This window comes from Coenobita brevimanus, chromosome 44 (genome assembly GCF_032717465.1).
Source record: "Coenobita brevimanus isolate Jiangsu-jjx chromosome 44, ASM3271746v2, whole genome shotgun sequence".
Classification (NCBI taxonomy): domain Eukaryota; kingdom Metazoa; phylum Arthropoda; class Malacostraca; order Decapoda; family Coenobitidae; genus Coenobita; species Coenobita brevimanus.
The window spans coordinates 50,349,271-50,364,023 of NC_136997.1; the positions used below are offsets into that span (position 1 = coordinate 50,349,271).

Consider the following 14,753-nt stretch of genomic DNA (forward strand, 5'->3'; position numbering starts at 1 on the left):
GGCCTTGGTGGGTATAAAGTCATTTCAAACGCCTAAATCGAAAATCTTCAGGTGCTTCGGGATACAAGGCTCAAGCACATGCATAGTAAGGATTAAGTTGCACAGAAATAAGCCCGTATTCTCATCGGTTGAGGAAGCTCCCTGACACCTTTTCCTAAGCGATTTACTTTGCTTATTGCACATTACTACCCTGTTCTGTGTTATATAAATCCTTCAGACATCATCATACTCTACATTAATAACATACAAAAAGATATTAACCTGCCATATCCAAAAAATAAATCACTAATGAAGAGGTGCTAGGGAGTCTCCTCACCTGACCAGAGGACGGTCCTAAGAAAATGAATCGAGTATCTTAAGTGATATATATATTTAATTACTCTAACTTGGCCTAAAATTTCCATCTCTCTACCTTGAATGCTCAGCTGTGACAGTAGATTAACATGAGAATATGATGCTAGTCACGAAGCAGTGCTATGAAAAGAGTGTAGAGACGTACTGTTGTTATTTCGAGGGACGTGAAATAAGTTGCAAAACGACGAAAATCTTTGCCAAGTTAAAGTGAGAGGAGTATAGTGAGAGGCAGACGAAAAAGATCACTACTGCGGATGCTTCAGAAATTAACCAATCTTTTTTTTACCCATTCAATTTCTTTCTTTTTTTATGGGGGGGGGGAGGGGTGTAAACTGCGTCATGAGATTGAAGAGATGTATATGAAAAATAATATGTAGGATGAATCGCAAAAAAATAGGTGTTAGGAAGCCCCCTTTTTCCATCTTTCGTCCTCTGATCCAAAATTAGTGACACTATCGTAGAAAGTGTGCATTTATAGTCGATTGAGGATTGTCGTTCCATTTCTATTATTGTACGTGTGTGTGTGTGTGTGTGTGTGTGTGTGTGTGTGTGTGTGTGTGTGTGATCACTTCTAGTACTCAGTCCGCCTCTTTGACACCACCCTGATCTCTCAGTTTTAAGCAAGTACTTCTCTCTCTCTCTCTCTCTCTCTCTCTCTCTTCCGTATTTTTTCTTTTGCTGGCACCGGATTTTTTTTTTTTATTTAGGGGAGACCTATAGAAGTAGTGTGGAGGTCAATCTATCTGTCTGCCTGCCTATCTGTCTATCTATCTATCTCTCTATTCTAATTATCCTTACATAGCATTAGCGAGGGAGTATTCTATTTATCTATCTATATATCTATCTGTGTCTTCCTATGTTTATCTAGCATTATTGAGGGGTAACTCTATCTATTTATTTATCTATTTATCTATAGTATAAGTAAGAGGGTTAGTCTATCAATTAATCTATGTATAGTATTAGTGAGGGGATTATTCTGTCTGTCTATCAATCTATCTACCTATCAATCTATCTACCTAACTAACCATATCCCATCCACTCCCCTTTTCCTTATCAGAAGAGTAGTGATTCGGGGCTAGATTAACTAGTTCCTGCATTTAGCTGAAAGGTGACCAGCCTCATTCTTCCCTGAGTGGCATTATGTATGAAATAAAGCCCCAGCCACTTCTCAGATGCAAACCCTTGGAGGTTCCATCCGTCTGGAGCACCTGAACCCACTAGACTACCAGATATCATTACGTCATAGTTGCCACCCAGCGAAGCAAAGTTTTCTGGACTCCAAATATAGGGTGATTTGTAAATAGCGATTCCCTAGAAACTCACTTGGCTGAAAGTTTTTTTTTTTTTTTAAATAACAGAACAGAGGAAGAAAAACAAATGAATAAAAAAAACAAATCCATACACCAGATTACTGGTGTCCGCTGTTCATAAAATATCTGTAACAGTTAGACTTGAACAGCTGTGGGTTGAGGTTTGGAGGGAAACAACTCTGGGGAAGCGAGTTCCAGAGAGATGCAGTTCGGGGAATGAAAGAATTCTGATAGGCAGAAGTTCTGCAATATGGCTGAGTGACATTCCAGTCATGAGCGCTGCCAGATGCCCGTGTAGCACGAGGGAAGGCATGAAGAGGTGGCACCATGGACGCACATTTGCCATAAAAATATCTGTAAAATAACGCAAGGGAGGCAACATTCCTTCTTACTTGTAGGGAAGGTAATTTATTTGTAATGTCAGGGTTGTTAATAATTCTAACAGCTTTGTTCTGAATTTTGTCTAGTTGTTTTAATGCAACCTCTCCACAACCATTCCACAAGGGAGAGCATTATTCAAGCTGAGAGCGCACATGACTCTTATCCATTTTAGCTAACTGCTCATCAACGAAGAAGTTACGGACTCTGTACAATAATCCAAGTTTCTCTGAGGCGGCTTTAGCAAGCAAGAAATTGTGTGTGTGTGTGTGTGTGTGTGTGTGTGTGTGTGTGTGTGTGTGTGTGTGTGTGTGAGAGAGAGAGAGTTTTCATTAACCCATTCAGAAAGAAGGGTATAAAAAAGATCATTCCATTATCATTTCCTGATACAATATCAATACACCTTAAAGGAGACGCTAGTGGTGAAAGGAATCGAAACAACGACCTGCAGAATTTCAAGGCGCAGGGCATTTCTAGCATCGCCTCCGTCTATCAGTCCCTCACTAATGATTTTCGTACCCAAACTGCTTCCCTTTGATTCTAAACCCCCATCCTCTGTACTTAAACACTCAGAATCCTTAGCTCTGATGTTTTAAGAAATTAGTTGTCTTTTTGATTTACAAACATTATCCTCCAACGCATTTTCATCAGCTATTTATTTTTTCCCCTCATATTTTGTGGACTTTAATGATGAAAATAGTTTTGGTATTAAAAGGAAAATATGTTGATAGATTAAAAGTGTCATTCAAAGATAAGATATGTGGAGAGCAGAATCAAGGAAGATGCGTATCAGTTTTACACACACACACACACACACACACACACACACACATTATTAAGGTCACTCTTTACATCTCTCTCTCTCTCCACCAACCCCTACCCAAAAAAGAGCTGGGAGGAGGGAGGGGAGAGGGGAGGGGAGGGTGGAAGGGGCTGGGAGAGAGAGAGAGAGAGAGAGAGAAAGAGAGAGAGAGAGAGGGGGGGAAAGAGAGAGAAAGAAATAGGCTTAGGTCTAGAAGATGAAAGTAGGAAGCAAGAAAGAGGAGTCGAGAAAGGACCTGGAAATATAAGGGCGTAAAGAGAGAGAGAGAGGGAGGGAGGGGAGGAGAGGAGCTGGAGGGAGAGAGAGAGGGGGCAGAGGGAGGAGAGAGAAGCTGGAGAAAGAGAGAGGGGGGAGGGAGGGGGGGAGCTAGAGAGAGAGAGAGCTAAAATATATGCACATTAGGACGAGATGGGGGAGTCTTTTCACACTGCTTTCTGCCTCTCTCTTCCACAGTGTCGGTAAACAAAGACCCATTGTGGTGTGTTATTGTTAATGCCACAATGCTGCCTGCCTCTGTCCCCCCAGTGCATGAGCAGACGGGGGCATGGTGGAGGGGGGATTGGGAGGGATTTGGAGGAGAGATTAAAGGTAGGGTTGGATGGAGAGAGAGGGGGATTGAGGGAAGGAGAGGGAGTTAGCAAATGAAGGGATGGTGGAGAGGGGTTGGAGGGATGGGAAGGGTTTGGAGTGGAAAGTAAAGGTAGGGTCGGAAGGAGAGGTGGAGGAGAGGTTGGAGGGAAGGAGGCAGGGAGTGGGATTAAGAAGGTGGAGGTTGGAGTGTGCTAGGGGGGATTTAGAAGGGAGGAAGAAGGATGGGAAGCGGTTTTCGATGGAGGGATTGAAAGACAGGGTTGGAGGAAGGGAGTGGTAGGATTGGGGGAAGGGGGGAGGGGCGATTAAAAGGAGGGAGGATGCGGGATTGGGGTAGGTGGATGTATTGGAGGGAAAGAGGGAGGGAGGGAGGAAGGGATGGAGGGAAGAAAGGAGGGAGAGGGGGAGGACAGATTATATGGAAGTAAGGGAGAAGGACTTGGAGTGGATTTTGCAATGGGTGAGTGAAAGATTGATTGTGTCTCTGTCTCCTAGTGCATAAACAGAAGGAGGGGTGTTTGTAGGAGGAAGCAGGGGGTTGGGGAGAGCTCGGAGGAATTCAAGAGGGAGGGAGAGGGATTAGAAGTGGTTTTGGAGGGAGAGGACTGGAGGAAAGATTAAGGTAGGGGGAGAGAGATGAGCATAGTTGTTAGGAAAGAAGGAGAGGAGCAGGGATGGATGGAGATAGGACGAGATAGAGGAGGAAAAGTGGAGGAAGGGAAGAAGGGAGGGAGAGAGGCAGTAGTGTTTGGAGAGAGAGAGAGGTTAGGTTTGTGAAGCAATGTTTGTTGGGAGGGAGTGGTGAGGGAGTTGGAGGAACGCAGAGAGGGGAACTGAGTGGTTTTGGAGGGCGATGAAGGTTGGGTTGGAGGGAGGAAGGAAGAGGGATAGGGGCACTTGGAGGGAGGGAGGGAGAGATGATATTGGAGGGATAGATGGGGGATAATGTTTTAGGGAGGGAGAGAGGGAGGGATAGTATTGGAGAGAGGGACAATGGGAGAGTACTGGAGGGAGGGAGAGGGTGACAGTGTTCAAGGGAGAGAGGGCGGGATAGCGTGGGAGGAAGGGAGACAGTGATAGTGCTCGAGGGAGAAATGGAGAGACACTGTTGGGGGTAAGGAAGGAAAGGATTGTGGGGAGGGATGAGGGGAATGTGGCACTGAGAGAGAGAGAGAGAGAGAGAGAGAGAGAGAGAGAGAGAGAGAGAGAGAGAGAGAGAGAAGGGTGTATGAAGAGGGCGTGAAATGTAATAACGTGGGACGAATACTCTTAACACAGAGGAAGTAAAGCGTGACATTTTCCCAGCTTAGAGTGGAAGAATAGCGTGCAAGGGGTGTTGGGGCGAGGACATAAAGAGTGAATAGACGACAGAGTGCATAGAGAGATTTAAGATTTGCTTGAATGTGAGCTTGGCAATGCGTAAAGGCTGCTAGAGTTCAGAGATTATATGAATGAATGGGGATGTTGAGAATGGAAGTGGATGTATTACGTGGGAATGTGTTGGAAGGTGAGTATGTGAGTATGAGAATGGAGAGATGTCGCTAGAGTGCATAAATAACTTTAGGATATGTTAGAACGTTAGTATGAGTGAGTTAGCTGACGTTAGAGTGCATAAATAACGTTAGGATATGTCAGAATGTTAGTATGAGTTAATTAGATGGAGCTAGAATGCTTATATAACGTTAGGATGTGTTAGAACGTTAGTATGAGTGAGTTAGCTAACGTTAGAGTGCATAAATAACGTTAAAATGAGTTAAAATGTGGGTTATGAGAGTCAGAAATGATGTTAGTGTGTAGGACTATGAAAATGAACCTGAAGAAATGACACTCGCCCCTTCATTATTTTTTTTACCCTATGAAACAGAAATTTTAATGCACTGTCGCTGAAAGAAAATAAATAAATAAGCAAACAAATAAATAAATAAAAGCAAGAACAATAATAATAATAATAAAAGCAAGAAAAAACGAAGAGATAAATGCAAATATTCAAACCTCATATTTTGAAATGGGACGAAACTTTTAAAAATCTTCCTCAGTGAATTTTTATGAATCTATCAGACTGTTCGTTTTTCTATGCCTCTCTCTCTCTCTCTCTCTCTCTCTCTCTCTCTCTCTCTCTCTCTCTCTTAGGCAGCCATAATGAACGAACTTTATGCAGAATGTTAAATACCCCGGACGCTGCGAAAACTTTGCCAGCGAAAAGAAAGAAAGAGAAAAAAGCGAACTACGGCATAGTCCAATCAGAAAATCATCGCTCACCTGAAGATACTGTGTGTGTGTGTGTGTGTGTGTGTGTGTGTGTGTGTGTATTAAAACAGTTGAGAGCACACCTTTAAGAGCAAGTAATACTGTACCTTGTTCCTGTCTCCCCTCCATAGACAGAGGTGCACTAATACACAGGTGCGATACCACAGAAACAGTAACATTAGTAGCAACGAAAAACAGATAGGGAGGGAGCACACACTGATGCCAAACTGCAACCCAGACCCTTTAGCTGATGTGCACCAGGTCGATTTCCTTTACCCAGACTCACGGAAATTGTATGTAGTGGGTCTGATCTTTTGCCTTAGTAACCTTAGTCTAAAGCAATGAAAAAAACAAACTTAACGGAGAAAAGATCTATCTATCTATTGCCAGACGCCTCAATCCCGTTTGGGGTGGCCACAAACAAATCGCCTCCACGTCGCCCTGTCCCCCCGCCATTTCACTGCCCCGCTCCCAACTCACAGAGAAACGATATCAACAAAATAGTACAAAAATCTAGTGACAAAGACAGTAAACAAGAAGATGATGATGAAAAAGAAGGAGAAAGAGAAGGAGAAGGAGGAGGAGGAGGAGGAGAAGAAGAGAAGAAGGAGGAGGAGGAGGAGGAGAAGAAGAAGAAGGAGGAGGAGGAGGAGGGGAAGGAGAAGAAGAGAAAAACAAGAGAAAGACGAGGAAGGATGAGTATTAGAAAGAGGAAGAATATGAAGATTAAAATAAGAACAGAAAGGATCAGGAACAAGACAAGTAACAATATCATTAACAAAACAATAACCCAAAAAGAACAAGGAAGACAAAAACAGGAGTGACAAGCATAACAAAGAACAGGAACAAAGAACCAGAAGGAAGGGTTGTAATAACGGCAGGCTTATGTGATTATTAAAGAGAGAGAGAGAGAATAATGAGGTGGGGTGCAGGATGGGAGATTATGTAGGACAGAGGGAGAGAGAGAGAGAGAGAGAGAGAGAGAGAGAGAGAGAATTATTAGAGCAAGAGGGAGAAGAATGGGGTGGGGTGGAAGGTGCAAGATTATGTGTGTGTGTGTGTGTGTGTGTGTGTGTGTGTGTGTGTGTGTGTGTGTGTGTGCAAGGGGCTCATTAAGCTGATTAGTGTGAGGTGAGGGGAATTATGGAGAATTTATGCTAGAGAGAGAGAGAGAGAGAGAGAAGGAAAGAAAGAAATTGCTAGAATGACACAAGACAGACAGGCAGAGACAAAAAGAGACAAACAGACAGACAGATAGAGACAGAAATAGAAGCAGGCAAGCAGATAGGCAAAAAAATCTCGTTTAAAGAAGAAAAGTCTTAATTATAAGAAGCCATCCTTTTTTTTTTTTCTCATTTCCAGACGAGATTCAGGAAAGTAAAATCCAAATTCATGATTCTTTCATTTCGAGATGTCTGTGCACATTGCGTTTAAAAGACTGGAGGTCATAGGCAGAGGGAAAGACAGACTGAAAGAGTTCCAGAGCTGAGGAGTTGCATAAATGAAGGACTGAGGGTGCCTATTCACAGAACAGAAAGGGAGTGTGTGTGTGTGTGTGCGTATGTGTGTGTGCGTAGAAAATGAAGTGCTGGTGAGCTTTGAAATAAGGGAGAGTGTGTGAAATGTTGGATGCAGGAAAGGCGTGAATAGTGAGTGTCATGGTAGGTGATGAGTGTGTATGGAAATAAGGGTGTACGTTGAGTGTGCAGTGGTCAAATGATGCGTGTGTGTGTGTGTGTGTGTGTGTGTGTGTGTGTGTGTGTGTGTGTGTGTGTGTACTGGTATGGCCTACATGTGTAAAACCTTTCCACATCTTACGCATTAGGTAAGCAAATTCATGTATCTTATTTCGCTAATTTTTCATCTTCTTCCTTGCAGGGTGGTCAGTGCGTGATGCAGCTGCTTTAAAGTCTTCATGAGCGGCGACAGGAAGGTGGAGGAAGGGAGGACTACGCACAAAGAGTGAAAGAGTCGGATAGCGCCAGCAGCTGTGGTGAAACAGACACAAGCCTCTCATGTACACCACCACACACACCTGAACCACGCACACCACATTATACTACATCCAGGAAAAAGGAAGAGAAAGAGAAGAGACTAGACAAGAAGGCGTAAGCATTGCATGAGGCAAGAGAGGTAAAGGGTGTGAAGATTCAGAGGTAAAGTGAGGTGAGAGTGAGAGTGAGGCTTGGACGAAAAAACAACGTGAGATAGCCGGGAGGGAGAGCGTGACAGAGAAGGGAGAGTGAGGTGATGGTGGGAGAGGGCCCGGGAGCCCTCAGCAGGTGATCAGGCGCGGCGCCCCCCATGCCCAGGTGCTCCCCCGTTGCTGACTGCTGACGACGATGGCGGGGTGTGGCGGCAGGCGGGCGGTGGTGGTGGCGGCAGTGGCGGCGGCGGTGCTGGGCGTGTGCGCCGCCACGGAGCTTCACAACTCTCTCATCAACTCATCCACGCTGGAGGTCAACGAACCACGCCTCGAGGATAAGCAGCGCAAGGTCAAGACTGCCCGGCCCCGTGACCCACTGGTGGTGCGCACACACAGCGGCCTTGTGCGCGGTTTCCGGCGCACCGTCTTTGGTAAGAATCTGGATTCATTCTACGGTATTCCCTTCGCCAAGCCGCCTGTGGGTTCGCTGAGGTACAAGCGTCCCGTGCCCATAGAGCCGTGGACGGGCGTGCTGGATGCCATACAGCTGCCCAACACGTGCGTCCAAGAGCCGTATAATTACTTTCCTGGCTTCCGTGGAGAGGAGATGTGGAACCCAAACACAGAACTGAGTGAGGACTGCCTGTACCTGAACATTTGGGCGCCGGCACACCTGCGTGAGGCCGGCGGCACCCCAACTGAGGTGCTGGTGTGGATTTATGGAGGGGGGTACATGGGCGGCACCAGCACACTCGAGGTATATGATGCTGATATCCTGGCCACACACACCAACATGATCATCACCTCCATGCAGTACCGCTGTGGTGCATTTGGCTACCTCTACCTTGACATAGAAGACGCACCAGGTAACGTTGGCATGTATGATCAAGCCATGGCCATCAAGTGGATCCGTGACAACATCGCCGCGTTTGGGGGCGACCCGAACCGCATCACCCTGTTCGGTGAGTCAGCAGGTGCCGGGTCCATTGCGGTCCACCTCCTGTCCCCGGTATCCTCACACCTGTTCCACAGGGCCATCATGCAGTCCGGCGTGGTCAACTCACCCTGGTCCATCATGACGGCAGACAAAGCATACGACATCGCACTCAAGCTTATCGACGACGTGGGTTGCAACGCGTCCCTCATCCGTCGCGACCCTGCCGGAGTGATGGACTGTATGAGGGAAGCTGACGCCGCCACCATCTCCCTGCAGCAGTGGAACAGCTACCTGGGCACCATGCAGTTCCCCTCCACGCCTATCGTCGACGGGGCCTTCCTTCCCGACGACCCCCTGGACATGATCAGGCGCGGCGAGGTGAAGAAGACGCAGCTCATGATCGGCTCCAACCTGGACGAGGGTGAGGCTCGGGGGATAGCAAGGGGGGATGATGGGAAGAGTATAGTTGGTTTGTTTTCATCTGAGGGAACTAGACCACTCATATAGCTTAAATACTTAGTGACGGCTGAATGAAATTTGCTGTTAATTATGAGGCAGGAATGAGTCTCCTTGGTTGCTAGTCAAATTCATCTTTCAGTCTGACTACATTTGGCCATTAACTGAGCTGAAAAACGTTAGGAATCTTTGTCAGACGAGACTAACATACAATAGTAGTAATGTACTCGTTTTACTCAATTAACCCAGCACAGCTCCTCTCCTTTTTCCCTCCATCCCCTTGCTTTCCTCCTTTCCTTCCTTTCTCCCTTTACTCTTTCCCTCTCTCTCTCCCCTTTCTCCCTTCCTTCCCTCCTTTTCTCCCTCCTTCCGTTCTTCATTCCCTCCTTCCTTCTCAACCTAACTCCCCTCCTTCTTCTCTCCTTCCCTCTGCTTTCTCTCCTTCCTTCCTTCTTTCCATCCCTCTTCATCTTTTCTCTTCCTCCCTCCCTCCTTCTTCCCTTCCTTCCTCCCCTTATTCCTTCCTTCTTGCATTCCCTTCTCTTCTCTCCATCATTCCTTCCCTCCCTACTTTCCTTCCTCTTTCCTTCCCTCCTTAATTCACTCCTTCCTCTTCTCTTCTCTCCCTCCTTCCCTCCTTCCTTCCCTCCTTCCTTCTCTTCCTTCCCTCCCTCCCCCATCAATCCTTCTTTCCTTCCTTCCTTCCTTTTATTCTCTCCCTCCTTCCCTCCCTCCTTCACTCCTTCTCCTTCCTTCCTTCCTTCCCTCCTTCCTTCCTTCCTTTCTTCTCTTCTTTCCTCCCCCCCCTCCCTCCCTCCATCCATCCATCCATCCTTCTGTCCTTCCTTCCTTCTTTTTATTCTATCCCTCCTTCCCTCCTTCTCCTTCCTTCCTTTCTTCCCTCCTTCCCTCCTTCCTTCCCTCCTTCCCTCCCTCCTTCATTATGTAGCGAGGTTCATGGGGGGAATATTAAGGGTGGAATATTGGGCAACATTCTTCTTCCTCAGTATTTACCTCCTGAGGGGAGAGAGAGAGAGAGAGAGAGAGAGAGAGAGACAGACAGACAGACAGACAGGCAGATAAACAGGGAGAGAGAGAGAGAGAGAGAGAGGGGGGGAGGCGGGCAAGCAGTAATGAAGAGAAAGGAGACCGGAAGAACTACGGATCAGGGAACAGACGAATGTGTGTGTGTGTGTGTGTGTATGTGTGTGTGTGTGTGTGTGTGTGTGTGTGTGTGTGTGTGTGTGTGTGTGTGTGTGTGTGTGAGAGAGAGAGAGAGAGAGAGAGAGAGAGGAGTGGAGGAAACTAAGGTGACTTCCATATATCCTTCCCTCCTCTTTCACTCACCTGTCTCTCCATTCCTTCTCCACTTCTATCCACCTTTCCACACTTTTCCCTTTCCTTCCTTCTCTCTCTCTCTCTCTCTCTTTCTCTATCCATCCATCTATCTATCTATCTATCTATCTATCCATCCATTCATCTATCTATCAATCTATCTATCCATCCATCCATCTATCTATATCTATCTATCGTCTCTTCCTTTTTATCCTCCCTCACCTTCTTTCCTTGCACGTCCTCTCCACCTTTCACGTTCCGCCGTTCCCCCAGGCTTCTTTACCTTCTTTCACGTTCTCGTCTCTCCTCACGTTCCGCCGTTCTCCCCAGGCACGTTCTTCATGCTCTACGACTTCCTCTCTTACTTCAACCACGAGACCGCATCCTTCCTCGAGCGAGAGAAGTTCCTCGACCTCATCAACGAGATCTTCAAGGAGTTCTCGCCGCTGGAGAGAGAGGCCATCATATTCCAGGTGAGGTTTAAGGTGTCTTTCTCTTCATTAGGCGTCTGATTTATACGTCTTTGCTCTTGTTTACGTCTTATTTTACGTCTTATTCTTATTTATATGTCTTGCTCGTAATCAGGCGTCTTATTGATACGTCTTTGCTCTTGTTTACGTCTTATTTTACGTCTTATTCTAATTTATACGTCTTGTTCTTGTTTAACTCTTCTTTATACGTCTTGCTCTTGTTTAAACATCTTATTTATACGTCCAACTCTTATTTAAACATCTTATTTATACGTCTTACTATTGTTTACCTCTTATTTATACGTCTTATTCTTGTTTACCTCTTATTTATACGTGTTACTCTTATTTACGTCTTATTTATACATACGCCTTACTCTTATTTACGCCTTATTTATACATTTTACTCTTATTTACGTCTTCCTCACGTCTTAGTCTTATTCAAATGTCTTATTTATACATCTTACCCTTATTTACGTCTCATTTTTTACGTCTTATTCTTATTTTTACGTCTTACCCTTATTTAAACGTCTTATTTACAAGTCTTACGTCCACACTCCTCACTCTCACTCCCTTAACGCCTACCAGTCACTAATTCATCCTCCTCTCACATCAGTTTAAGGATCATATACTTAAATCTAAAATCATAAGGTGGGATTTGACGATGGTATTTGAAGTCCTTGATGATGATGGGACGTACTTGGTCTTCTTCTCTGGTTGCTGACTGCGTTCTGTATTGTGGAATGCAGGCTAAATGTGTCTAATTACCACAGGCTCTCCATAAATGACCCTCTGTAATTAGGGGTTATTCCACTTTGCGATTTTGTCTATTATACGATCTCAGCTCTCTCGCTATCCCTCAGTCCCTTTTCTTCTGCGATTCGGTTCACAGTTCTCATTTATCGTTACTTTACTGTGAATTATTATTTTCCCTCTTTGGTCCCTGTTCTCGGTTAAGGAAGCTCCCAAACACCCTTTCCTAAGCGATTTATTTTGCTCATTACACCCTACTGTCCCATACCGTGTTATATAAATCCTTCAGACATTCGCCATACTCTCCATAAATAACGTACAAAAGGATATTAACCAAGCATACCAAAAATAAATTGCTAAGGATGAGGTGTTAGGGAGATTCCATACCCAAGGAGAATACGCGCCCTTGTATAAACACTCACTCTACTGATCACTCTCTCACACTACTTCACTCTTTTCATACTTTCTCATACTTTATCAGATTCCTTCACGTAGCTCAGTTGCAGAGTAAGACTGTTGCGGCTCCTCTTCCTCTCCACACCACTTCTTCGTGACTAGCAAAATATACTAATGTTCATCTATTATTACAACTCAGTATTCAAGATGGAGACATGACAGTTTTAGGTCATGCTAGAATACACGATTATTATCATTTCGTTATTGTTATATTGCTATTATATTATACCGTCTTCTTCGTTTCGTCTATTCTGTCTATCTACTGCCAGACGCCATAATCCCGTAAGGGGTGGCCATTTGACTTTGAGTTAGTTATTTTACAGGGAGGGGCACTAACCCTCCACCAACCCACTTGTTGACACGTAGGGACCACGTATGGTTTGGTTATATGGTGTATTTCTCATAATCATGTTCCCATCAGCAGTGCTCTTGTGAACGAACAGGTCTATCATTAAACCATACTTCTGGAATAGGCATCATCATTATTCAAAGCTCTTTCTCGTTTTGTAATTTTTGCTTTTTTCTTACTCACTCACTCACTCATTCGCTCACTTACTCACTCACTTACTCGCTCACTCACTTACTCACTCTAATTACCTCCGCCAATGAAGATGGAGGCGGTTATGTGTTCTCCCCTGTTTCTTTCTCTGCAAGATATCTTTAAAAGTTACTGATGGATTTCAAGTAAATTTTGTGCGTATGTGGGTCATGGGCCAAGGAAGAGTTGATTAAATTTTGGCGGTGATCTGAGTTTGAGTTCCGGTTCAGGATTATTTTTTGCTTGTTTGTTTGTAAGCAATATATCTTTAAAAATTATTGATGGATTTCAAGTAAATTTTGTGCATATGTGGGTCATTAGCCAAGGGAGAGATGATTAAATTTTGGTGCTGATCTGAACTGTCTGGTGTAAGTTTTGAAGGAGGTATACCCTCTCTGAGTACGCATAAATCCTAGTACTGATCTTCATTTTAATTCACACTTCTCATTTCTCCCTAAGGCCTGTATTATCAAAACTTTGAAAGCCAAGGTGTGGACAAGACACAAAATTCTTACCATAATTTCTGAAGATGTGAGGATAACAATATTTCTCACCTTTTTGCATCCTTACTGGCAGCACTACGTAATTATGGGATGCAGGCTAATTGCACCTAAGATTTTCAGGTGTTCCATAAATGACTCAAAAATTGGGGTTTTCCTGTTTTTTTTAAATGCTGTGAAGAAAGAACTAGAGGGAGAGAGAGAGAGAGAGAAGGGGGAGGGGAATCCCTTCACTTCGAAATGCCAGCATACATTACGTTTAAAATACTGGAGGTCATAGGCAGGGGGAAATACCGACAGAGGAAGACAGTTCCGAAGTTCACATTGACAGCTTTTCACACCCACCTTTTATTAAACAGACCTAACTCCTTCCTTCCTTCTCCTTCTTTTCCTCCTCCTCCTCCTCTTCTTCGTCTTTTCTTCCTTTTCCTCTTCTTCTTCTTCTTCTTCTTCTTCCTCCTCCTCCTCCTCCTCCTCCTCCTCCTGCCTTTCCTTACCTCCTTTCAGCTTCGTCTCCCAAAACTTTCCTCTCAAAGACTGCAATTTTCTTACTGGGCACTTTTCCTTCTCCTTTTTCCCTCTTACCCTCGGGTCTCTCCACCCCCTTGTCTCCAATTCTCTCTCTTTTACCTCCACCTCTCCCTCTATCTCTCTAATTCTCTCTCTTTTACCTCCATCTCTCCCTCCATCCCGCCAAATCTTTCTCTTTTACCTCCACCACTCCCTCCATCCCTCTAATTCTCTTTTTTACCTCCACCTCTCCCTCCATCCCTCCAGTTCTCTCTCTTTTACCTCTATCTCTCCCTCCATCCTTCTAATTCTCTCTCTTTTACCTCCATCTCTCCCTCCAGCCCTCTAATTCTCTCTCTTTTACCTCTATCTCTCCGCCCATCCCTCTAATTCTCTCTCTACCTCCATCTCTTCCTCCTTCTCTCTAATTCTCTCTCTTTTACCTCCATTTTTCCCTCCATCTCTCTAATTCTGTGCCTCCATCTCTCCCTACATCCCTCAAATTCTCTCTTTTTTTTTTTTCTTTACCTGACTATCTCCCTCCATTCCTCTGCTTTTCCCTTTTCTCCTCCATCTGTCCCTCCATCTCTCCGACTCTCCCTTTTTTACCTCTCTCTCTCTCTCTCTCTCTCTCTCTCTCTCTCTCTCTCTCTCTCTCTCTCTCTCTCTCCCCTATTAAACCAAATTTTATGGAAAGGTTCAGGGTAACGCAAGAATAAAGTTTAATTTTTAGAGTACAGTAGTCAGTTAAATATCAAGGGTAAAGGGAAAGGTCAAAGGTTTAGGTCACAGGATGAGGTCAACTTAAACAGCTTCGAACCGATTTTAGACCAAACTTTGTGGAAGGGTTGAGGGTCATGCAATTAAGTGGCGATTCAATTTTGAGGAGAATCTGTAGAGGTCAAGGTCAAGGTCAATGTTAATATTCAGGAGACTCCCTAGGACCTCTTTC

The 14,753-nt window shown here is 44.7% G+C and overlaps 1 protein-coding gene across 1 annotated transcript in view; it reads left to right on the forward strand.

The window, feature by feature from the left end:
- The window catches only part of LOC145398169 (acetylcholinesterase-like), a 193,861-nt gene that overhangs the window by 160,482 nt on the left and 18,626 nt on the right, over positions 1-14,753 (forward strand). Inside the window, exons 2-3 of the mRNA XM_080271119.1 lie at positions 7,582-9,207; positions 10,908-11,050. Of these exons, the coding sequence (XP_080127245.1) occupies positions 8,046-9,207; positions 10,908-11,050 (1,305 nt within the window). The 5' untranslated portion in view covers positions 7,582-8,045. The remainder of the gene's footprint in view (positions 1-7,581; positions 9,208-10,907; positions 11,051-14,753) is intronic.